General features: G+C 45.8%; 1 protein-coding gene across 5 annotated transcripts in view; it reads right to left on the bottom strand.

Annotated features, from left to right (window-relative positions):
• Positions 1-712: 712 nt before the first annotated feature.
• The window catches only part of RASGRP2 (RAS guanyl releasing protein 2), an 80,360-nt gene continuing 54,769 nt past the window's right edge, over positions 713-26,303 (bottom strand). For all 5 annotated transcript variants that reach the window (XM_030218184.1, XM_030218186.1, XM_030218185.1 and 2 more), the window contains exons 8-16: positions 23,345-23,461; positions 22,967-23,248; positions 22,753-22,830; positions 20,612-20,725; positions 20,273-20,388; positions 19,430-19,571; positions 17,784-17,820; positions 14,717-14,875; positions 713-2,507 (exon numbers count right to left, since the gene is read on the bottom strand). In XM_030218184.1, the coding sequence (XP_030074044.1) occupies positions 2,455-2,507; positions 14,717-14,875; positions 17,784-17,820; positions 19,430-19,571; positions 20,273-20,388; positions 20,612-20,725; positions 22,753-22,830; positions 22,967-23,248; positions 23,345-23,461 (1,098 nt within the window). In that variant the 3' untranslated portion in view covers positions 713-2,454. The remainder of the gene's footprint in view (positions 2,508-14,716; positions 14,876-17,783; positions 17,821-19,429; positions 19,572-20,272; positions 20,389-20,611; positions 20,726-22,752; positions 22,831-22,966; positions 23,249-23,344; positions 23,462-26,303) is intronic.

The raw sequence follows: 26,303 nt of genomic DNA, 5'->3' as shown, positions 1-26,303 counted from the left end.
AAGCCATGAATGGGCTGTGTCGGCATTGCTGTGTGGCTTTGTAAAAGGGGGGGGGGGGTTAGGTTGTGAGCTCACTAGGGACAGTGAAGCTAGCTGTGTATAATAAATGTAAACCTCTTTGGTTGTACCTACAGAAAGGCAGTATATCAAATCCATGACCCATATCTAATATAGTGCTTTTCAACCCTCTCTCCTGGAGGCACACCTAGCCAGTTGGGTTTTCAGGATTACCAGGGCATATTATAAAGAAGATGCCTACTAGGTGCCTGTTACACACATAAAGCATTAGCATACCAGCACATAGGTGTGAAATGCTGAATTTCCACATAAGCCCTTTCTATAAAAACCCCTTAACTTACATCAGGCTCCTTGTACTAAGGTATGCTAATAGCTTTAGAGCATGCTAATGATTAGCAGGCACTAAATGCTAAGAAGCCCATAGGAATAAAATACTATAAGTTACGTATGTATCAAACAGTACTTAGGCACAAGTGATGATGCCTAAGTTCTATGGCCCGGATTCTATATATAGCAACTAAAGCTGTGCATGCAAATTTGGCAGTGCAGCTTAATTGATTAACAAGCCAATTGTTGCTGGTAATTGGCCAATAACAAGCAATTATTGGCACTAATTAGAATTTACTTTCTAAGCGTATTCTGTAAAGTGGGGCGCGTAAATTCTAATGCATGGATCTCAAAAGGGGTGTGGCCATGGGACAGGCTGGGTCGTGGGCATTCCTAAAAATTACACACACCGTTATAGAATATGCCCGATCTGCGCCTAAGTCAGGCGCAGGTATATACACCGGGTTTTAGTTAGCATAAATAGTTGCACCTGAATTTTAGTCACAGGGATGGGCGCTTCTGCATATTCTGTAAACCGCACCTAACTTTAGGCGAGGTTTCTAGAATAAGTGCTAAGTGCGTATTGTTTCGGCGCCATATATAGAATCTGGTCCTAGGTGCATGTCTGCCCTGTTAAGCTGGTATTCTTTAAAAGAAAGTTGGCACCTATGTTCCTTTATCGAATAGGCTCCTACTTCCTGAATGTGCATGAGATAATTTTGCATATGGCAGAGTCCCATTATATGGAAATCTATATCATGCATATTCATTGTGGTGATCCTGAAAACGTGACTGGCAAGGCGTGCCTCCAGGAGAGGACCGAGAAGCACTGTTCTAATGCCCGTTAAACTACAGCAGAGGGCCGAGTGTATCTGACAGGTGGGGGAGGGGTTTGCTCTTTCTACCATAGGGAGTCCATTTACCCGGAAGGAGCAATATACTGGTACAGAATCGTAGTGGGTTTCTTTTACCCTGTAATCCAGTGATAATGTTGTTAGGACTACATATTGAGGTTTTTTCTTCTGCTAAGGAAATATAGCACTTCTTTGATAATACATGCACTTGTGGCTGCTAGAGGAAGTGTGACTTTGCAGAATAACCCATCTGTTCATAGCTGGCCACAGTTCTCTCAGAATGAGTTTTCCCATGGAACTTTTCATTTTTCATGTTCACGACTGCTCGTGTGTGTCACACTACAGATAGTGAGTGTGTGTAAGCACGTGAGCGGTGTAGTGTGAGAGGGTGTGACAGCATAGTGATTGTGAGACAGGGTATGAGAATATTGAACAGCAAGTGCATAACTTAGACTTCTTTTTTTGCTCATCATGTTTGACTGGCCCCTTCAGATACGCACAAGTTATTATGGCTACCCTCCCCCACCCCAACTTTTTCAAGTCTCCTTCCCTCTGAGGTCACTCTTCAGCTGTCTGTGCTTTATTCATGTGAAATGTGCATGGGGCTTTCAAGAAGATCTGCTCTTCAGCTGGCTGTGCTCTATTCCTTCTTCACTTACAATATTATCAGTGGGATTCCCCTGTAAGACTCTGATGAAGACACCACACTTCAGCTGTCCATGCTGTATTCAGAGCAACGGCTGCATGGGACATTTTTGAAGATACTCTTTTCAGATGTCTGTGCTGTATTATATGCTTTATGCAAATTAGTATGACACTCACAGAGAGCTCTGATAAAGGTTCGCTCTTCAGTTGTCTATGCTGTATTCTCGTCTAAGAGCAAAGGCTATCTCCTGAAAGTATATCCTCTGGCATGGCAATTGGCTCTCCATGGAGAAATTAATGATGGGAGCATGTAACCAATCACAAATTGCCAAATTACACAGAAATGAATCCTTTATTGGGAAAGTGCTCTGTGTGTGTCTCTGTCTGTGAGAGGGGAGGGGAAGGAGCTGTAGTGTCACACACCTGCACTGGCATGGGCTCTTGAAAAGTGGATGTCACTGTACTGAGATACAAGCTGGCTTGGACCTGGTCACTAGTTCGTGAGGGACCTTCACAAGGCAGGGTCCTGTGGACACCAAATGATCATCGGTGGTGGAAACTGCAGCTCCTCTGGCAGAGGCAAAGGACAGGCAACCGGGGTGAGTGTGGCTTACAAGTGAACGTCATACACTCCGTCTTCCACCACCTTCAGAACCTCCTCATCTACAGCAAGAAAATGAAACACAGGGAGAGAAGCATCAGGACCTGATATCTTTAGTAGAGCAACAAACTCTGTTTATTTCCCCCACCTCCCCCTCTGGTCCCTGAAGGCCATATCTCTCCTTATTGCCATGCTTTCACTTTATTTGCTCAGTGAACATTGAGAGCACTGACATTCCAAAAGGCAATTTTATCAGCCCACGCACTGCTCAGACTTAGCACTAGAGGGCGGCAAAATGGTGGATTTTTTATATTCTGGGGGAAATGTTAGGTTTTCTTTCTCACTGTTTAATTACATTTCCCAGCAATGATCTGCTTTTCATTAGAGATGGATTAAAGATGAGGAATCAAACCTGTTGGCTTTTATTTTTTGGCTAACAGTCAAAAGAAGTGATCATATAATGTGTAAAAAAAAATCTTAATCACAGCAGCAAAAGAGAATAATAGGACTGCACAATAATCACAATTAATGCTGCAATTAATAAGTTAATAATTGGATTTAAAAATGTAATCATGATTAATGATTATCTGCCCTCCCTCCCCTGCCTGTCTGCCACGTGCATGGACGCATGGTCGGTCTGGCATCTCTCCCTCCCCTCCCAGACCACCGGATGTTCTCCCCCTCCCCTTCCCCCTTTTTTATTTCCACTAAATCTTCGCCCTGCAGCAGCAATGGTATTGAAACACTGCTTCGGCTTTCCTTCTGATGCAGCTTCCTGTTTTCAGAAGGGGGCAGGACAGGTCAGAGAAGGAAAGGCCCAGTGCAGGCCTTGGCAGCGTTTCAATGTCGCTGCAGGGCGAAGATTTAGTGGAAAATAAAAAGATAAATGGGGAGGGGAGGGGAGAGAGAGCCACCAGCGGTCTGGGAGGGGAGATGCCAGACCGACTGTGCGGGTGGGCAGGGGAGGGCATTGAGAGAGAACCACGGGAGGGGAGGAGAGGCACAGCACATTAGAGAGAGAGACAGAGAGAGAATGGGTGAAGGCACAGGGGGGCACATGAGGGAATGGAAAGCAAGGGGGGGCAAATATGAGAGACAGAGAGAGAGAATGGGCTCAGCCCCCCTCCAAAGCTGCAGCACCTCTTCAATGGCTGGTGGGGTTGCTGAAGCCCCGCCAGCCGAAGAATACCATTGTCTGCGTCACCCCCTTCCTCCTCATACTGCCTCAGAAGCAATGAAAGCAATGGTGTGCCACCAGCCACCAACACTTGCACTTCTCAAGCATGCTCGGGAAGTGCCAGCATCAGTGGCTGGAGGCACCCTGCTGACTTCCTCGCTCCTGAGGGAACACAAGGAGGAAGGGGGGCTGCTTTGGCAGTGGATTTCTTCGACTGGCAAGCTTCGGCATCCCCACCAGCAAAGGTATGATATCTAATGTGGGGAGGTGGGTAGAGAGAGGAAATGCGTTCCCCTCCCCCCCGGACTTCCGGCTATGTCCCATCTTTAATCACACAATTAAAATGTTTAATTGTGTGATTAATCGTAATTAGCAATTTTAATCGAAATGCAGCCCTAGAAAATGTATAAAGAATCACCAGACAGTCAGAGTAGGACAAAATCCCAGTGAAATTACCGGTCATATCCACAGGGCTGGCCCAACCATTATGTAAGAGTATTAAGTAGCCTAGGCAAATCTTCAGCCTTGTGTCCCCTTCAGTTAAATTTCCAGCCTTTAGTCCATTTCCCCTTCCCCACGGTTTTGATAATTAAACTCAACAAACATGATCGTCCCACAACGATATAAAAATGCATAACTGGACATCATACTGTTATGAAATATTAAACTTGCTGCCCACCAAGAAGGATCTATGTGACTTGCCTAATGGTTGAGCCAGCCCTGCATGTCCAGTGGATAAATGTGAATATTGGAATCGTGAGGATCAGGTAATGTCCCTCTATACACTGTATATGGCCAGTAATTTCATTCGGATTTTGTCCCACTCTGACTGGCTGATGATTCTCTATAAATTATTATTCTCTTTTGCTGCTGTGGTTAAGATTTTTGGTGCTAGGAGTTGTTAAACTGATTCTTTTATATATTACTAGTAAAACAGGCCCGTTTCTGAGCAAATGAAACAGGCGCTAGCAAGGTTTTCGTCGCCAACACCCCCCCCGCCCAACCCCTTCGTTGTTGTGCCATTGCTCCGCCCTCAACGTCATGACGTTTGACGTGAGGGCGGGGGCCAGAGCGATTTCCCAACACCCCCCTCCCCCCGCCTCCCTCCCTGTCAACCCCTTCGTTGTTCTGCCATCAAGGTTTTCGTCGCCAACACCCCCCCCCCTCCCTGCCTGCCAACCCCTTCGTTGTTCTGCCATTGCTCCGCCCTCAACGTCATGACGTTTGACGCAAGGGCGGGTCCCGGAGCGATTTCCCAACACCCCCCTTCCCTGCCTCCCTCCCTGCCAACCCCTTCGTTGTTCTGCCATTACGCCACCCTCGAGGGCGGGGTCCGGAGCGATTTCGGTGGCTTCACCACCACGAACCTTCGAACCCTGTTTGAAGGAAGTCAGTGGCTTGGCTTCACTGACGTCACTATCTTCAGAACGTTGAGGGTGAGTTTTATATATATAGATAAAATAATACAGCAACTCAATAGGGAAATGATTCTGCCTGCCAATCATCAAAGAACACCAGCACACGTATTCTTCAAATATCACCTGTACATTCAACTACTGCAAAGGACTCAAATATAAATCAATGTGTGCATCCAGCTTCTCCTATTTAAGTGCTCAGCTATGGAACGCACTGCCAAAAATAGTAAAAACAACGTACGACCACCTAAAATTCCGGAAAGAACTAAAAACAAACCTGTTCAGAAAGGCATACCCCATGGACCCAACATAAGAACCTAAGCACCTGCAACACAACAAAACCAAAGATCGTAATGGACACAACCCAACTCTCCCTCTTCCTATCCTATGTTCCCCCAATGTATCTACCATACATGAACCTTATCCTACCACTATTACACCTTGTATTTGTTATACCGGAACCGGCGAACGCCATTATGGTCATATGTAAGCCACATTGAGCCTGCAAATAGGTGGGAAAATGTGGGATACAAATGTAACAAATAAATAAATTATCTGATAGCTATTTTGATTGTTTTCATTACAGATGGGCAGCATAACAAGGTGTTAATAGAGAAATGGAGCATAATCTAGGTGCCCTCTCCCATGTCATGGGAGGAGGTCCATACTACCCTCCACCCCCTCAGCCTTTCTCACATACAAGGTCTGGAACCAGAGGGGGACCATACTCTCTGCCAGTAGAAGGAGACCTGTCCTTCCCTGACCCTTCCCTCTGAGATCTGTAACTGGAGAACTGGAAGACGCCCAGTCTCCCTACTGCCAGAAGGAAGGCCCCCCTACTGGCAGTAATTGAAGGAATCCTAGACTCCTGCCCTTAGAGAGAAGTCCGCCACCTCAAGGCCTCTAACTGAAGAATGCCCACAATCTATCACCAGAGGAAAGCCCCCCCCCAAGGCCTGTCATTGAAGGATGCCACACTATTTTCCAGACCTCAACGTTTGGGGGGTCCAGTCCAAAGTGGGGGGGGGGGGCACAGTTTGGCCCACCTCCCTGCCACAACCCCCTCCTCACCGCAACCCCACATACCTTAGCTAGCGGGGGTCTCTAACCCCCGCCAGCTGAAGCCTTTCTCCAGCACTGTTCTCTGCGCATTGCCTGTCCTGCTTCTCCTCATGTCACATGTATGCATATTTTTCTCTCCTACCACTGCCCCTCCCTCCCCAATAATCCTGAAACTTGTTCTCTCTTACCCCCCCCCCCTGCTGCTACCACCATACACTAGCAGCCTTTTCTCTCCTGCCACCCCGCTCTGGCATCCCCCCTCCCGCAGCCCTCCGAACTTGCCTCGTACACAAGGGCACCATTAAGCACACACTGCCCCACTCCTCTGTAAATGGAGACCTCCCTCTCTAGTGTCCCGTCTCCTCTGATGAAACTTCCTGTTTCCTGCTGCAACAGTCAGATGCTAGAGAGAAAGGGCTCCGGTTTCAGAGGAGCAGAGCAGTGTGTGCTTAAGCCGCCATGTGTGCAAGGCAAGTTCAGAGGGCCACGCGAAGCGGGGAATGAAATGCCAGAGAACACAGGGTGGCAGGAGAGAAAAGGCTGCCAGTGTGCGGCGGCGGCAGGGGGAATAGGAAAAAACAAGCTGCAGGAGCATCGGGGAGGGAGAGGGTCAGAGGTAGGAGAGGAAAATATATGCAGGAGGGAGGAAGAGTCTGGGAGAGAGTCACGGGGTGGTGGGATAGAAAAGGATGTCGGTGCTGGGGGGATAAGAGAAAACGCGGGGCAGATGGAGAGAAAAGGCTGCTGGGGAAGAAGTTAAGAAGAGAGGAGGCGAGAAAAGAAATAGTGAAAAAAAAGGAGGCCCTGAAAATAAGAGTTCAGAGCACAGACAGAGAAGCAGAACCACAGACAGGAAATAAGATGATTAGAAAAATAAAATCACCAGACAACAAAGGTAAGAGAAATGATTTTACTTTCAGTTAAGTAACTGAAGTACAGTATATGTCAGTTTTGAGAATTTACATCTGCAGTCTATATTTTGTACTATACAGGTGAAAATGTGAGGGGGACACTTCATACGATTAATCACACGATTAAAAAAAATTGTTGCACTTAATCATGTGATTAAAGCAGCCCTAGTCAAAACACATGCAGACTGTGAAAAATTGCAGGACGACCTTAGGAAACTGGAAGACTGGGCATCCAAATGGCAGATGAAATTTAACGTAGACAAATGCAAAGTGATGCACACTGGGATGAATAATCCAAATCACAGTTATCTGATGTTAGGGTCCACATTAGGAGTCAGCACCCAAGAAAAAGATCTAGGTGTCATTATAGACAATACGCTGAAATCTTCTGCCCAGTGTACAGAGGCAGCCAAAAAAGCAAACAGGATGCTAGGAATAATTAGGAGAGAGATGCAAAATAAGACCACAAATATTATAATGCCTCTGTATTGCGTTCAATTCTGGTCACCGTATCTCAAAAAAGATATAGCAGAATTAGAAAAGGTTCAAAGAAGGATGGAACTCCTCTCATATGAGCAAAGGTGTGACAAAGCTAGCACTCGGGGCCCTACAGAGAAGCAGCTAATCCGTGAACTACAGTTCCCAGAAGCCCTTGCAAGCAGGAGAGAGGAGAGTAGCCCCAAAAGGGTGGAATGGATGTCCAACCCCAGCAGGGGGAGCAGTGACTCAGTGCTACGGGAGCCAGTTACTCCCTTCCCCACTAGAGGGAGAAGGGGAAGTGAAAGCTCAGTCCCTTAGCTGCATCGCCAGTATATAATTCCCTCCAGCTGTGAGAGGAGAGAGAGATTTCCGGGTGGCTCCCAGCCACCAGGAGGGAGAGGAAACTGATTGAGAGAGAAGCTGCCATGGAGTAGGTGGAGCAAGTGCAAGGTGATGCATGTGGGAAAAAAGAACCCGAATTATAGCTACGTCATGCAAGGTTCCACGTTAGGAGTTACGGACCAAGAAAGGGATCTGGGTGTCGTCGTCGATAATACACTGAAACCTTCTGCTCAGTGTGCTGCTGCGGCTCGGAAAGCGAATAGAATGTTGGGTATTATTAGGAAAGGTATGGAAAACAGGTGTGAGGATGTTATAATGCCGTTATATTGCTCCATGGTGCGACCGCACCTTGAGTATTGTGTTCAATTCTGGTCGCCACATCTCAAGAATGATATAGTAGAATTGGAAAAGGTGCAGCGAAGGGCGACTAAAATGATAGCGGGGATGAGACGACTTCCCTATGAAGAAAGACTAAGGAGGCTAGGGCTTTTCAGCTTGGAGAAGAGACGGCTGAGGGGAGACATGATAGAGGTATATAAAATAATGAGTGGAGTGGAACAGGTGGATGTGAAGCGTCTGTTCACGCTTTCCAAAAATACTAGGACTAGGGGGCATGCGATGAAACTACAGTGTAGTAAATTTAAAACAAATCGGAGAAAAATTTTCTTCACCCAACACGTAATTAAACTCTGGAATTCATTGCCGGAGAACGTGGTGAAGGCGGTTAGCTTGGCAGAGTTTAAAAAGGGGTTAGATGGTTTCCTAAAGGACAAGTCCATAAACTGCTACTAAATGGACTTGGGAAAAATCCACAATTCCAGGAATGACGTATAGAATGTTTGTACGTTTGGGAAGCTTGCCAGGTGCCCTTGGCCTGGATTGGCCGCTGTCATGGACAAGATGCTGGGCTCGATGGACCCTTGGTCTTTTCCCAGTGTGGCATTACTTATGTACTTATGACAGAAATGGCCTGCCACTGGAGCTTCTCTTGGGGGGAGGAAGAGTAAGCTGCCATGGAGTGTGAGAATGTAAAGGTAGCCCTGTCCAGCACATGAAGGCAGTGTGAGAGGCCACAGGGGTGTGGTGCTGTGAGGTAGGAGGAAAGCTGCCAGCCCTGTTTGGTACAGGGTCCTCCTGGGTGCTGTAAAGAGGACAGGGGCATTAAGTAGTGGTTTCCTTTGAAGGGACTGTTTGTGAAAGAGTTGAATTATTGGGATGCATAGAACAGCAGGCAGAACTTTGACGGAACCCTTCTGAGGGAGAGGGGAGGTAGTGCAAAGGAAGTGGGCCTGACCTGTTAAGGAACTGAAAGTTGACTGGAGTTTGGAACCCGGCCTGAACCCTGTTTGTGAGCTGCATTTCAATTTTGAGAGTGGAACTGAATTGAGAATAAAGCACTTTGGACTTAAGTCCATATGGCAGTCTGGTTCTTTGCTGGAAACCTGTGAACCTAACAGGGCTGCTGGCCCCAACCCAGAATGGAGGAAGCGGACCCCTTTACAAAGGCTAAAGAGGATAGGGCAATTCAGCTTGGACAAGAGACGGCTGAGGGGGGATATGATTGAGGTCTATAAAATCCTGAGTGATGTGGAGCAGTTGGAGGTAAATCGATTTTTCACTCATTCAAAAAGTACAAAGACCAGGGGACACTCAATGAAACTCCATGAAAATACTTTTAAAACAAAGAGAAGGAAATATTTTTTCACTCAAAGAAAAGTTAAGCTCTGGAACTGTCATGTCCCCTAGCTCAACGCAAGCGGCGTCCTCGGGCTGCGTAGGGTCCCATCGACACGCACACTTGTCTGGCACAGCCCTGAGCCATGTGTGTGTGGTTCTTCTCTGGCTGCAGGCTCCTTGATTGCTTTGCTTCCATGCACCTGGCTCTGCGCTCTCTCTGCCTGGCTTCCAGGCTCCTTGATTGCTCTGCTTCCACCCACCTGGGTCTGCTCCGGTTCCTCCTTTCCCTGCTCTTGTCCTATGGCTGTGCCCCTTCTCCCTGCTGATGTCAGACTCCAGCACTTTATCATCTGAGCTCTCCCTAGATTCCTTGCTTCAGCTTCTACTTTGGTAGGTGTTACTTGCTCAGTAGTGTGCTTCTCCTCTACTTTGTTCTTCGTTACTGACTCTGCCTGTACCTGGATTACTCTTGTGTCTGCTGCCTGCCTACTGACTCTGCCTGTACCTGGATTACTCTCGTGTCTACTGCCTGCCTACTGACTCTGCTTGTACCTGGATTACTCTTGTGTCTGCTGCCTGCCTACTGACCTTGCCTGTACCTGGATTACTCTTGTGTCTGCTGCCTGCCTACTGACCTTGCCTGTACCTGGATTACTCTTGTGTCTGCTGCCTGCCTACTGACTCTGCCAGTACCTGGATCACTCTCTTGCCTGCTGCCTGTCTGGCCATCACGTTCATCGCCCCGCTTCCTGCTCCATCTCGTAAGCCCTGCAAGCCGCCCGCACCTAGGGGCTCAACCTCTGGGGAACGGCGGTCAGCGCAGGTGAAACCCGGGGTTGTCCGGACGCCAAGCAGAACCTGGTCCAAGTACCGGGCTCGGCGGAGCTCTACTTGGTACAAGAACTCACAGGTCTGACAGGAACTCGTTGTCGGAGGATGTGGTAACAGCGGTTAGTGTATATGGTCTGAGCAAGTATCACTATTCTTATGTTCATATGACATGTGAGATCCACAATGCACTGGGATGGAAATTTAAGATCAGCTCTGGATCAGCAGGTTATAGGGAACAAGAGCTGTCCTGGCTTTCCCCTTGAGACCGCTTCAATGAAGCCAGTGAGAGCAGGCAGTGATTCCATCAGTGAACATAGTGAGGAAGACAGAAATGCAAAGATACTTTTACAATGATCACTCCAATTTTGTGGAATGTGCTGCAAGCAATCTGAATTAGAATTTGTATCATCATTTTTAGTTCACCTTTACCAAATACTAGTTCAGAGTGGATTACAATAAAAAAAAAAATACGATGCATTATCAAATTAGATTACCTTACATTTCCTGGTGTGAAGTAAGAACAGAAGGAAACGGGAGATAGATGGTGGAACAGGGAAGGGATATTTGTGGAACGAGATGGTGTCTGTAGCAGTACAATAAAATTGAAAAATAAAAAAACAAACTGCTTTCAACGTCTTTTGGTCAGCAAGGCGTTATATAAAAGTTGTAAATAAACAAGTCAATAACTATCTTGCCACTCCTCCATTCTTTCACACCCCCTCGACTTCCATCTCTCTATCATACCCCTTTACCCTTTTCAGTCCCTCTTCCTCCTCCCCTCCATTTCACCTCTTCCCTTCTCATCTCTCATCTTCCTTCCCTCTAAGCCCTCCTTTTTCTATCTCTCCTCCCACCTCTCCCTCTCCTATGTTCTGTCCTCTTCCCTCCAGTCTTAGATTTCAACATAAGCAACATAGCCAACTGCAGAGCTGCCAAGGGGTCCCGATTTTTGAGAGGGAGATTTTAGTACATGCCTCCCAGCCCCGCCCCACTCTGCCATGGCTCCACTCACTCTACAAGGCTCCACCCCCATGGCACACCTCAATCCCACAGCCATTTCAGAAAATATTTTATTTACTAGCCTAATACCCTTTTCAATTAGCTTTCAGAGGCGAAAACCTCCTGCTTCAGGTCAGGACAGTATAATGCTGTTATAGTATCCTCTCCTGACCTGAGGATACCTGAGGAAGGAAGTGCTGGTCTCTGAAGGCTAATCAAAAATATTTTAAAATCAGTGAAGGTATCACCTTATTTTCTATGTTGTGCTTTATTTGCATTTATTAACCTTTATTAACACACTATCACATTACTTCATCCTAAATTAAAAAATAAAATTATTTTCTGTACCTTTGTTGTCTGGCCATTTACTTTTTCTAATTGTGTTGGTCCTAGTCTCTTGATTCTGTTTTCCTTCTTCTTCTCTTAACTCTCTTGCCAGGGTTTCCTGTCCATTTGTCATTTTTCTCTCCTTTTTCTTTGTTGTCTTCAATTTATTTTTCTGCCTCTCTCTGTCCAGAGTTAATTCATTCTTACTATTCATTCTTTAATTTCTCTCTTTTTACTTCATCTATCTATGGCTTTTCATCTTTTCCTCACTTTTGTTCTCCCCATGCCCCTTCCTATTATTCTCCAATCTTTCACAAACTCTATCCTCTCCCCTTTTCCATCCAGCATCTCCCCTCTTTCTCTCCCCATCCTTCCAGTGTCTCCCCCTCTTTCTCTCTGCATCCTTCCATCTAGCGTCTCCTGTTTCTCTCCCTACCCTTCCATTCAGCACCTTCCCTCTTTCTCTCTTACCCTTCTATCCAGTGTCATCCCTCTTTCTTTCCCCATCCTTCCACCCATCTACCCTCGCCCAATCCTTCCATCCATTGTCTCCCTCCATCTCCCCTTCCTTCTAGCCAGTTCTCTCTCTCTCTACTCTTTTCCATTCAGGATGTCCTCTCTCTCTCTCCCCATCCTTCCAGTGTCTTTCCTTTTTCTCTCTTTACCCTTCCATCCAGCGTCTTCCCTCTTTCTGCTCCCTCCTTCCAGCATTTTTCCTCTCTCTCTGTCCTTTCATCCAGCATTTCTCCATCTGACCAGTTAGGGTCTCCCACAGTTTCTCCCCATGCTTCTCCCCAGCAGCTTCTCTCTCTCCTGCCCTTTTCCATGTCCCCTCTTTCTCTCTCCATCTTTCCACTCATGTCTCTCTCTCTGTACCCCTCTTCCATCCAGCATCTTCCCTCTTTCTGCCCCCTCCATCTAGCACTTTTCCTCTTTGACTCTCCATCTTACCAGCCAGGGTCTCCCCCTTGCTCCTCTTACTTCTCCCCAGCAGTTTGTCTCTCCCCTGCCCTTTTCCATGTCCCTTCTTTCTCTCATCTCTCTTTCTTTGTACCCCTCTTCCATCCAGCATCCCTACTCTTTTCTTTTTCTCCCCTCTGCTCTATCACCTTCTGCCTCCCTCTCGACGCCCTTTCCCCCTTCCCCTACCCTTTCAACCCAGTACCCCGTGTTTCCTGGCCACCCCGGCAAAACAAGCATACAAGCGTGGGGCCGCAGCAGTCTTCAGGCATGTACTGTCGACTCTGCCATCTACTGCCCCCGCTGACATCAATTTCCCATTCCGGAGGCAGAGGAGTGGCAGAGCCGACAGCACATTCCTAAAGACTGCTGCGCCCTTGTGTTTGCTTTTCTTCTTTTGCTGTGGCTGCTAAAGAAGCAACGGCAGAAACAGCGGTGGTAGCAGCAACAGGGCAGAAGCAGCGGTGTGTGTCTCAGCGGGAGACTTTCCCGCTTTGGCGGGAGTGCGGGAGATGACCTGCCAAAGCGGGAGTCTCCCGCTGAATGTGGGAGATTTGGCAGGTATGCAACTGCCTAGGGTGCCAAGAATCCAGCCAAAAAGGAGCCTGATCCCACTTAAGGGGTAAGGATCATGGATTTGATATACCATCTTTCTGTGGTACACCCAAAGTGTTTTATATATACTATATGCAGGTACTTTCTCTTTCCCTAGTGAGCTCACAATCTAAGTTTTGTACCTGAGGCACTGAAGGGTTAAATGACTTGCCCAGAGTCACAAGCAACTGCAGTGGAGGAATTGAACCCAGTTTCTCAGGTTCTCAGCCCTCTGCTCTGCACTAACCATTAGGCTACTCCTCCTCTCCTTCAGTGGATGACTCTCCACTTCATAAAGGCCAAACATCCCCAGTCCTGTGTTCCTATCTCCAGGAGGTCCCTTTGGCTGTCTAAGCTTCAAGGGAGGATCCCTGGCCTCACCATCCAGTCCTGCCTATGAGTCCCGAAATCTTATATCTGTCCCTAGTCTGTCTTCCTACCTTCTCTCCCTCCCTCATCTTTGTCCCACTGTTACCCTCCTACCCTTCCTGCCTGCATTTTCCTCTCTCAGTGCTCCCTGTTTCATCCTTACACAAACAGGAAACAGCATGGGTTATCTGTTGTTGCTGGATATAGCAACAGGGGATGGGGGCAGGAAGCAAGATTAAGGAGCAGGCGTAAGAGGGGGTGGAGGCACTGTCTTTGTCTGTACCACACAAACAAGAGAAGGGACTTAGGGAGGGGGCATGAGAAGGTTTTGAAAATTCACTCCTGAGGGTACAGGGAGATGAGCAGGCAGGCAGGCAGACTCCAGGGAAACAGGTGCTGGAAGGAAAGGCCAAAATGAGTTTGGAGAAATTAATTCCATTTTGGAGTATTTGCATTTCCATAAAAAATGAAATATTTTTAATTTTAGAAATTTTTAAAATGTAATTATGATGTTTTGTGGGTTTTAACTGTTTTATATAATTCCTAGTAATGTCTAGCCTTCTATATTGTAATCCACACTAAACAGTATTCTGGATTATTGTGGAATATTAAGTACCTGTGTTGTGTTGTATCTGGGAAGATGGGATGGTAGGAGTACAGGTAGGAGGGATGATGTAGATGTCTGAGTCCCTGTGAAACCTCACAGGAAGAGCCAGAACAGAATGAGCAGATCTTTTAATAAAAGATGGATCCAGCTGGCAGAATGCCTCTCCTCTCATATTTTCTCTAGCCTACCATTAATTCAAGCCTGGATTTATACCCCCATTGCATGTTGGATCTTGTAGCAATGGGATAAAACCAGAACTAGCCCAGCTTGTCCCTGATATGATCTGGATTCAGCAGGTGACAGTTTGAGCATTCATAGCCGTTGGCCAGACAGTCTTATTTTGCAAAGCATTCTGGGATCCTACAGTCCTTCCATCTCTTCCCCTGTCCTTTAACAAGATGCCCTTTCTCCAAAGGTGAGAGTTTGGAAAGCCAGCATTGGGGTCAGAATTTCATGTCAAAATGGATCATCTGGCTTTACTGTTCATCCCCTCTCCCCTTGCCAGTACATTATGTGGTACCTGTGTGCTGCACAGACTTCTGGGTTGAACTGGGGAGGGAGAAACTGAAGGAGCGTTTCTGATGAGAAGAGGGACTCTCCGTGCTGATGCTGCGGGTACGTTTCCGGCACTCTACAGAGAGGAGGTCCTTGCAATGCTTATGACAAGTAATCCCACAGGCTGCAACAAGAGAGATGGCAGTAACACAGTTACAACATGAGAGGGGAAATCTCCTGTTACCCATCAATCTTCCCCCTCCCATCCCTCCCCAGCATTACAGGAGCTGAATACAGATCCAGTCAGAGAAGTACCATCACCAGGAGGAGTAATATAGAAGAGGGTTGGCACCTACAACTGTAGGAAGTGTATAGGAACACTGGGTCTCATCACACAAGAAACAGGGGGACATTATATGGATGGACACCAAGAAGAAGAAACTTCTTCAAAATTATCCCAAAGGACTCACTGGCCTGAGATGTTATGAGGGAATATTGCACATCCTGGGTCAGAAAGGGATCAGAGAGATTTACAGAAGACCAGTGTGGTAGCTACTGATGAGTCTGGGTGGGTACAGGCCCACCCATTCTTGGTTCAAGCCCATCCTGTCTGGCCACCCTTAACAGTTCAGCAGTGGCCACCTTGTTACCTTTTTCCTGCCCCCAGATCCAGCATTCGACCTCCACCTCCACCCCCCATGACTTGGAACATTCCTCCCTGCTCTGAACCCTCCTCCTTTTTGGTCTTGTGGGCGGCAGTAGCAATGCACATCCACTACCTGTGCTGTAGCCACAGACTTCCCTCTGCCATCTCGCCCTTGCTAATGTCATTTCCTGCTTCCTATCTGGTGGGACACGGCAGAGGGAAGTCTGCGAGGCCGGCTCAGACAGCAATATGTGTCACTACTGCCGCCAACAAAGATGCTGAGGTAAACTGGGGATGGGGGGTTCAGAGATGGGGGAGTTGCTGGGTCTGGGGGCGGAGGAGAGGGATAGAGATGCAGGACAAAAGTGGGGGGAGGAGAGTTTTGGAAGACTCACCCATCTTGTGAGCCTATCCAAAATGACAAGTCTGGCTATGCCACTGTAGATGGATCGAGGGCAAGTTATTTAATAGAACAATATCGAACATTACCCCAGGTTCAAGGCACCCCTAAACTATGACTGCACAGTACTGGAAGAATGTGGCAAAGGATGGACAACTCAGCATGAGCCCTGTTTCTGAGCCCCTGCTACTTTGCATGGTCTGATCTGGCTAGGTAAGCCTTGTATTTAGATTCCACAACCTGGGACCAACAACAGCTAGTCTTTTTTTTTTAATATATTGTTGATGTTTCCATAGTCTGTCCGACTTTATTTTGTTGTATGATTGGTTTTAATGTCCTATCAAAAAATGTCCCTTTCTTCCTTTCTTTTACTGTGTGTTTTTTAATTAGCTTGTACACCACTCTTCTGCTCATCAGTTAGAGTGGTATAGTAAATTTAATATAATCAACAAAAATTTGCTCTAAAAGCTAACAGTAACCCAAGAGATAACAAGCTATTAATTTAGTAAAGAAAAGAAACCTCAATAGCCTAGGGAGCCTACACTGATGGTCTATCCTTATAGAGGCACTTATCATAGGTTTCAATCAAAACTCTGGAAACAAACCTCGGCGGAAAACAATTCCAACTAGAGAAAAAACCACTGAGACCAAAAAATCAGAGAGAACAAAGATGAAAAAAATCTCTAGGATTAATGTTAGAGATGGGAATAACTAGTGAGGTAATTAAATTCGCCGATGACACAAAATTATTCAGAGTCGTCAAGTCGCAGGAGGAATGTGAACGATTACAGGAGGACCTTGCGAGACTGGGAGAATGGGCGTGCAAGTGGCAGATGAAGTTCAATGTTGACAAGTGCAAAGTGATGCATGTGGGTAAGAGGAACCCGAATTATAGCTACGTCTTGCAAGGTTCCGCGTTAGGAGTTACGGATCAAGAAAGGGATCTGGGTGTCGTCGTCGATGATACGCTGAAACCTTCTGCTCAGTGTGCTGCTGCGGCTAGGAAAGCGAATAGAATGTTGGGTGTTATTAGGAAGGGTATGGAGTCCAGGTGTGCGGATGTTATAATGCCGTTGTATCGCTCCATGGTGCGACCGCACCTGGAGTATTGTGTTCAGTACTGGTCTCCGTATCTCAAAAAAGATATAGTAGAATTGGAAAAGGTACAGCGAAGGGCGACGAAAATGATAGTGGGGATGGGACGACTTTCCTATGAAGAGAGGCTGAGAAGGCTAGGGCTTTTCAGCTTGGAGAAGAGACGGCTGAGGGGAGATATGATAGAAGTGTATAAATAATGAGTGGAATGGATCGGGTGGATGTGAAGCGACTGTTCACGCTATCCAAAAATACTAGGACTAGAGGGCATGAGTTGAAGCTACAGTGTGGTAAATTTAAAACGAATCGGAGAAAATTTTTCTTCACCCAACGTGTAATTAGACTCTGGAATTCGTTGCCGGAGAACGTGGTACGAGCGGTTAGCTTGACGGAGTTTAAAAAGGGGTTAGATAGATTCCTAAAGGACAAGTCCATAGACCGCTATTAAATGGACTTGGAAAAATTCCGCATTTTTAGGTATAACTTGTCTGGAATGTTTTTACGTTTGGGGAGCGTGCCAGGTGCCCTTGACCTGGATTGGCCACTGTCGGTGACAGGATGCTGGGCTAGATGGACCTTTGGTCTTTCCCAGTATGGCACTACTTATGTACTTATGTACTTATGTACTTATGTTAGAACTCTACCCAAAAAAACTACTGAAACAATGTCCAAAAACATACTGCACGTGAACGAAACAGAATAGTAGCTACTTAGCTTCTCCACCAGGGTGGTTGCAGCAACTGTACAATAACTGCTAGTAGGTTATCCACCGGGTTCAACTCCAACAGTAGTCTCTCTATAGCACCCAGTGGATTTTGAGTTTTCAAGTAATTACTGATAGTAAATTTAATAAAACTATAATTACAAACTATAAACATTACAGCCAAACCCCTCCCAGGACTGTGCAGGATTGGGATCAGACTCAAGTGGGCACAGAGGGAAGTAACTTACAACGGCATTTCAGCCCCTTCTTGTAGATTCCAAGGATCTGTTGGGAAAGAAAAAGGATGTCAAGTCGGAGAAAGAGATGGAAAGTGGACACAGAAAGCAGGAGACGGGAAGTGCAGAAAAGGAGAGAGCAAAAGAGAAAGAAAAGAGCAAGGGGCAAAGAGGAAAAGAACTAGAAAAAGATGGGATAAAAGGAATAGAAAAGGAGCAGATGAGGGAGGAAGGAGATACAATATTGGAACTGTGAAGACACAATCTCTGAGCTAGGAAAGGACCAGAGTTGGGGGGGAGGGGGTTTGCATCTCGACCCCTATGCTACAGGTGGCCCAAAGCCTGCTTCAATCTGAAGGTAGGACTTGGGGCCCCCTCCCAAGCTTTTACCCAGGTTTAACACCAGCACTGTTTTGGATGTGGAAGATGGAAGGATTAAGGTTTGTTCTTTTTTGTTTTTTCTTTTTGTTTTTTTGTTTTTTAAATTTTGGCCTGCCTGTGGATCTTTCTGGGAATGTGCACACCAGAGAATGTTGTAAAAGCAGTTAGCTTAGCAAGGTTTAAAAAAGGTTTGGCTAGCTTCCTAAAAGAAAAGTCCATAAGCCAATATTAAAATGGACTTGGGGAAAATCCACTGCTTATTTCTAAGGTTGGTTTTAATTTTAATTTTAATTTTAATTGTAATTTTAATGCATTCTCCACTTTATACAGGTTTTTGCCCTCGACAAAGCATGACACCGCGAAACAGGGTCCTGTCGGGCTTACCACAACACTGGAGTTGCCAATGAGGGTTCCATTAGTCTAAGACGCTAGTTGTTGAGCTTCAGTCACAGAAGACAACAGACAAAGTTTGGATCCCTGTAGCTAAGCTAAGTTACTTTTGTGCATTATTTGCTTTCATATGTGCAATAATGTTTATTTTTTGAATCAGTAGTACGATTTAAATTAAATATTCAAACACAACGTGTTACTACTGGTTGGCTGGAGGTATTCTGTGATTATAACTATACACAGACATGTGAGCGACATGATTTGTCAATGCACATAGTCATCAAGAAAGATATGAGATAACCTCTATAGCCAATTAGATACACATTATCACATATCAAGTTTTGTTCAATTTTTGTTGTGTATATTTACAAGGTTTATCCAGGGAACAAAACAGAGCCATTTATTTTTGTATTTGTATTTCTAAGCTAAGCAGCATAAAATGTATTGTACTGTTTTGTGATCCTGCCAGAAAATGTGCATCAAGCAACCACTTGTAACGTGGATTGGCCACTGTTGGAAACAGGATGCTGTGCTTGATGGACCTTCGATCTGTCCCAAGTACTTAAGTGGTATCATTGAATGACAACAGAGTCGCTCTCCCCATTCTTCCCTATGCCCACCCTGGGGACCGGACATGCTACTTGTGCAAAATCTCCAGCCTCGACTGGCTCAGGCAGCAGAATCCTGACCTGGGGATTAAAAGCAGGTCCTCAACATAGCGATGTGCAGCGCTTGCCAAAAGGCCAGTTCAAGGGTTCAGGTGTTGATTGGGCATGAAAGGTGAAGGGTAAAAGGTTAAATGCATTAGAGGGTGCAGTGGAGTATTAGATGGATGAGGGTCGTCATAATGGCTGACCACCTCCATCCCCTCTTTGTATGACACTTACAAAGTTCTTGCAGTGCTCACAGGAGGTTGGGCGCAGGTAGGTTGTCTCATGGAAATTGTGGATGAAGCCCATCTTGCAGTTGAGTACAGAGCTGGCTTTCATGAAATATGAAATCATCTCCTCTTTGCTGATCCACCCATCCCTGTGAGGAAATAAAACCAGGAACATCACTGCAGAAAAACCCATCACCCCTTCAGACTAAGAGGAATGACAGATCTCTTATGCCCCTAGCTGTACCATCTGTATCTCTATCCTGGAAAGCCTGCCCATGTCCATGTCTTTCCCAAAGCACTGATTGAGCAGGGCACGAGAGTGAAACGAGACCTCCATCTTCAAACAGCACTAAATGATAAGTCAAAACGGCAGCTGGAATGATCCATCATCTGCTGAGCGATGTTTTGTCCATCTTGATACATGTATACACAAATTGCCATATAGAACTTCACATCCACTCTCCCTTCCCCATGATTCTCACCCAAAATTATACCACTGCTGTTAAGTACAGTCTGTGGATGGCCCCTACCAAGGGGTGACTGTGTTTTTCGCACATGGTCCTGCATTTCAGCCCCTAGTGACTCATGTAAATGAGACCCCGCAATGAGTCTCTTCAAATAGCCCCATATCTCTCTGCATCCCCCGCAGGCCATCTCTAGGTTATCCCATACTTTCTAGGATGCCCAGTGCATTCATATCACTGTTTGTAGGGTTCCTCTCCTACAAACATACACTGCTCCATCACTTGGTTCCAGCCCTGCCCCCGGAGTAAGGGACTCAATGCACATATCCGTTATGAGAAAGGGCAGGACCATTTTTGGCCTATGTGGGAGCTCCAGAAATACTCACTGGTTCTCATCGAGATCCCCAAAGCTGCACAGATAAGGGAAATTGTTCCGAATGCTCTTGAACTCCTCCTGGGAAATGTGTCCATCGCCGTCCACATCGAAATTCCGAAACACAGACTATGTGAGAGAAAGGGGAAAGGGGCAAAGAATAGGAGATGAGAAAATGTGCAAGAAACCAAGGGCCCTGTTTACTAAGCCACTATATATGCGTGTTAACATTTTTAACGCATGTAAACCTTGTATGCGCGTAACTGTGTAGGCACCTACAATATCCCTATAGGCACCTACATGGTTAACGCGCACGCTAATTGTAGACGCTTCAAAATCGGCACCTGCTCACCTCCACCATCTTCTCAATGTGCTTAATGACAATGGCCTGATCCGGCTTTGGTTTCACAGCTGAAGCCCACTCGTCAATAAGAGCAGGAGGTGTGGGAGAGGCGGGACTAGAGATCTGTAAGCCAAGGAGAGACAGAAAAATGTTGTAGGGGGAATGAGAATAACAGACAAACATTGGACCAGCCTGGTGGCTCAGTGGCAGCCTTTTGTTTAATATTTTCTGCTTGGTTGCTGCTGCTTTTTCTGAGGTTTGTTCTTATTATTTTGCTGCTACAGGAATTTTTTTTAATGTTTTATTTTGAAGAGACGTGAATGATTTCACTGTGATAAGATTCGTATGATGTCACTGTCTTGTTTTATTCTGTGAGTAATCTTTTGTTTTATTTTTACCAACCTAGAATGGCAGATAGTATGGGCTAAAAATGTTTAAATAAATAAATAAATAAAATACTATGCAATACAACATGGAGTTCCCAGCTTTAATCCCCAAGTCAGGCCCTGGCTCAGTTAGAGCTGGAGATGTTGCAGAGAAAGTATTCAGAGCCCTGGTGGGAGGGGGGAAATAGGTCCCTCATTGGCAGTGATACCTGGTGGCTGAATTTATAGCTCCTGATATACAGTAGGGTTTCAGAAAGAGCCCTAAGCATGGGTCTTGGCCTCAGGACCTTCAATGACGTTCCAAGGAATAATGGGAGGACCAATTAAAAGTCATGAAATAATCCCTGGGTAGTTGTGAATAGTGGTTGATGATGGTGGCAGAATCCCCACCCTGATAAAAACTGAAAAAGAGAAACAACTGCACATTGAACCCAGCAATATGAAAATGAAGCAATCCTGGATCCTTCATCAGACAATCTAATGGCTGCTGGGGCTCAGGAAAGCTGTGCTGCAACAGTGTTATCAGCATTTGTGATAAGAAAAAGCCCACAGAATGCCAATAAGTTACTATCAACTGAGGCCAGGCTGGGAGCAAAGAGCTTAAAGAAACTGAGAAGGGCAACTCCCACACCTGAAAGCAAAAGGCTTTGCAATATTCCACTCACCAGTGCTCAACTGCGACATATTTAGTGGTTAGTCTAGACCAGGGGTTCTCAATCCAGTCCCTGGGACACACCTAGTTAACCAGGTTTTCAGGATACCCACAATAAACATGTATGAGATAGACCTGGCCTAGCCACTGTTGGAAACAGGATACTGGGTGGCTACTCATATGTTCTTATTTGCATACAGTGGAGGGAGAGCATACAAATTTATCCCATGCATTTTCATTGCTAAATAGTAACTCTTCACTGTATTATCTTGACAAAATTCACTTTATTAATCATTTCTCTGAACATATAAAACTTCTTCTCACAATCTAATCAAGCACTCCTCTTATTCACACCTAAAATAATAAAAAAAGGTTTTTGAAAAATAATACAATCCCTTTATCCCCAGAGTTTTTACACTCAATCTTGATAACATGAACTCATAGGAGCTTGAACTACTCCCTAAAATGTTTCCACATTAATTTGTCCATATAGAAGATTGTTATCCATGATTTCTCTTCTTTTAAATGTTCTTTTCCAACAACTCCCATGCTTTATATGCATACAACTTCTTAACACAAACGCCAGCTGATGAGAGTGTATTATCTCACTGTTATAATGTCATCCATGGGCTCCCCAAACCTCCTTCACATGTGTTGAGACTTTCTCATAGCCTCACTTAACCGCACCACCTTCAATATTCTTGTTTATCAGTTTCTCTTCTCTCCATGAAACCCGACACAGTAACTGCATTTCGGAAAAGCGTCGTCAGGGCTTCAACTAAGAACATTTACACTTTTCTTAACAACTGTCTAAACAGCGTGGGCTTCCCGGTGCCGTGAGAAAAATGGCGTCTGTCTTCTTGAGTGCATGATTAGATTGTGAGGCGTTTTATATGTTCAGAGAAAAGATTAATAAAGTGAATTTTGTAAAGATAATACAATGAAGAGTTACTATTTAGTGATATATAGTATGTAACTAGAAGAAAGGATTTACTCAGTTGATGTTAATATAATGCATTTTCATTGTGGACATCTTGAAAATCAGACTGGCTTGGTGTTGAGAACCCCTGGTCTAGAAGGTCCTCTGTATGGCAGGGTGTGTTCTTTGTTACCGTAGATTTGTTCCGTGGTTCCCGCTGTAGAGAGAGCTGGTAGATTTCCTCCTCAGACCGGTATTGATCAAGAGAGACCTGGTGGGAGAGCAAGCAGATGCCTTATTAGGGTTACTGAGGGCAGGGGGAAGGGGTTCTAATCCCAGCCTATCCTGGGTGATCAGTTAAGAAGCGAGGTCTCTTTTTTCCCTGCCTTTCCACCCCTCTATCATACCGTCAGGAGGTTGATGAGGTCCATGTTGGCTTCGAAAGGAGGTTTGAGAGTCTGAATCAACACCAGTTCATTCAGGATGGTATATAACTGCTGCATCTTCACCCCATTGACCTGGGTCTTGGCCTTGTCCAGCCAATCAGGTAGTGCCACATGAACGGCAATCAGGTCCTTCAAATGCACACCCAAGATAGGGAAGCGGAAGCCGATACATTCAGAGAAGCGTTTCCGGTACTGGCTATAGTTCCCGCAAGAGGTCACCAGCTCCGTCAGGCCTTCGAAGATCTCTCATGGTTGAAAAGAGAGAGACTGTGTCAGAACAGCAGACATTGAGAAAGGCAGAGACAGAGAGAGAACAAGAGAGACTAGTGTTTAACCTACCTTAGTGGTCTCGGGGCTTACAAAACTCTGTGTTTCCTTCAGGCGAGAGATAGAGCTGTGACTCAAACCCCCCACCACGGCCATAAGAGTGTTGAAGTTCTGCAGATGCAGGAGTTTCTGGGGGAGAAGAGAGACAGTCAAAAAGAGAAAGAGAGAGATGGAGAAGCACAAGCTAAAAAAAACCAGTGAGATACTGGCAGTCTCTGAGAGACAAGCAGTCATGCAGACAGGCCTTAGAAAGACAGAGAAACTGACACGGTTAGATATATACTTGCACTTTGCCAGTTTGATTACTGCAATTCTCTTTTATAGGATACAAATATTTCTACCATCAGATGGCTTCAGAAAGTCCAGAATACAGCTAATAAAGCTTATTTATAGATCCAAGTAATACGGTCATTTAACTCCTTTACTTAAAGCCAAACACTGTCTCCCCATATCACGTAGAATTTGTTTTAAAATCATCTTAACTCCTCTCTGATTGGGAGAATAACTTTATACCGTATGACATTCCTAAAATGGTTGTATGTTCCTAAAACTCTCCCTCTTTGTTATTAAGGAAAGATTTGTTGGATTTACAGTGATTGTTAAACAGTTTTTTTTTGAGAGGGGAGAACCTAAGCTCCAGTTTCCTAGACTCTAAGGAAATTGGGGTACAGGTGGACTGGATCTGCCAGATCTCCATGCCTATAATCAGGCCTGTATTTTGAGACATGTTAAGGACTGGATAATGGAATTGGAAGATTTTACTCCTTTAAGTTACGATGAAGGAGCCTTGTTCATCCCTTTGCACCTTAATTATGTACTCCAAGCCCAACATACTAAATTGCCACAACACCTTAGAGGTAATGTTTTATTACATCGAAAACAATGCTTGGAAGGCTTTGTTAACTTTATGGAAGCAGACCACCTCGGTTAGTGATCTCCTGCCTTTTCTGTGTAATCTGGATTTCTCCCCTGGGATTGGATAATGCAGATTTTAGGAGATGGGCAGAGAAGGAGTTTAGATTTGTGAATCAGATGATTCAGGCAGGTTTGAGTCTAGTTACTTTTGAAACTATCAAGCAGAGTTTCCAGGTCCTACATACAGATTGATTTGCTTACGTCCAATTGTTACACTATGCTCAAACATTGAAAAGGGAGGGCCTCTTCAAGGGGGCTCTAGGGAAGGTGTATGATTTTTTTGTTCCATATTCACCAAATGCCTTGTCAGTATCACGCTTGCATAAGGCTTTATATAAACTCATTCCACTTCAGGACTTTGAATCTTTGGCTGGGGTGTGGTCACTGGAACTAGGAATCCAACAGGCTCATTTTCGAAAGAGAAGGACGCCCATCGGAAGGACACAAATCGGAAGATGGGCGTCCTTCTCCCAGGGTCGCCCAAATCGGTATAATCGAAAGTCGATTTTGGGCATCCCCAACTGCTTTCCGTCACAGAGATGACAAACGTTTACGGGGGCGTGCCGGAGGCGTAGCAGGCGGGACTTGAGCGTGCCTAACACATGGACGTCCTCGACCCATAATGGGAAAAAAAGGGCGTCCCTGACGAGCACTTGGACGACTTTACCTGGTCCTTTTTTCTTACAACCAAGGCACAAAAAGGTGCCCGAACTGACCAGATGACCACCGGAGAGAATCGGGGATGACCTCCCCTTACTCCCCCAGTGGTCACTAACCCCCTCCCACCCTCAAAAAATATCTTTTAAAATATTTTGTGCCAGCCTCTATGCCAGCCTCAAATGTCATACTCAGGTCCATCACAGAAGAATACAGGTCCCTGGAGCAGTTTTAGTGGGTACAGTGCACTTCAGACAGGCGGACCCAGGCCCATCCCCCCCACCTGTTACACTTGTGGTGGTAAATGTGAGCCCTCCAAAACCCACCAGAAACCCACTGTACCCACATCTAGGTGCCCCCTTCACCAGTAAAGGCTATGGTAGTGGTGTATAGTTGGAGGTAGTGGGTTTTCAGGGGGGGTTGGGGGGCTCAGCACACAAGGTAAGAGAGCTATGTACCTGGGAGCAATTTCTGAAGTCCACTGCAGTGCCCCCTAGGGTGCCCGGTTGGTGTCCTGGTATGTCAGGGGGACCAGTGCACTATGAATGCTGGCTCCTCCCACGACCAAAGAGCTTGCATTTGGTTGTTTCTGAGATGGGCGTCTTTGGTTTCCATTATCACTGAAAATCAGAAATGACCAAGTCTAAAGACGACCATCTCTAAGGGCGACCTAAATTTCAAGATTTGGGCGTCCCCGACCGTATTATCAAAACGAAAGATGGACGTCCATCTTGTTTTGATTTTCCCCGCCCCTCCGCCGGGACGTTTTGCGAGGACGTCCTCAGCAAAACTTGGGTGTCCCTTTCGATTATGCCCCTCCAAGTCACATCCAGGGATATTGAAGCTTCTCTGACAGGTGCTTCTACAATACTATGCAGTGTCCTGTTGTGGGAATGCCATTTTCATTCACTTCAGAGGGCCTATTTTTCCCAGGTTCAAGCTCATAAAGCGGATTGTAGTTCTTCACCATTATGCCTTAAATGTAGGGTCTCGGAGGAGTCCCTTTCTCATGCTTTGTGGACCTGTCCGAAGGTACAAAGATTCTGGAAAGGAATGCATACTTATTTTGAAAATTTCTTATGAAGACCTATACACTTTTCTCTCCTGGGTTTTTTTGTTTGTTTGGGAAGGGGAATGCATTTGGTTCAGTGGGGAAGGCAGCGTGTCTGTTATTGAGTAATGCAGGGCTATTAGGTAGGAAGTGGCTCCTGTAATAGTGGACACAAAATGCCGCCCCAATTTTCTGGCATTGGAGAAATGTCCTGCATGCACTGACAGTATTGGAGGCTAGGGATGCCCATTTTACACTTCATCAGAAGAAACATGTTTGGCCAGTATGGGAGGGGTATATTCAGAATGTGCCCCCTAAGGGGCATGGTAGAATTCTTAATATTTTAGA

The sequence above is a fragment of the Microcaecilia unicolor genome, chromosome 11, assembly GCF_901765095.1.
Source record: "Microcaecilia unicolor chromosome 11, aMicUni1.1, whole genome shotgun sequence".
NCBI lineage: Eukaryota > Metazoa > Chordata > Amphibia > Gymnophiona > Siphonopidae > Microcaecilia > Microcaecilia unicolor.
Note: the sequence above shows the minus strand (reverse complement) of the source record. Positions and strands in the feature narration are given on the sequence as shown.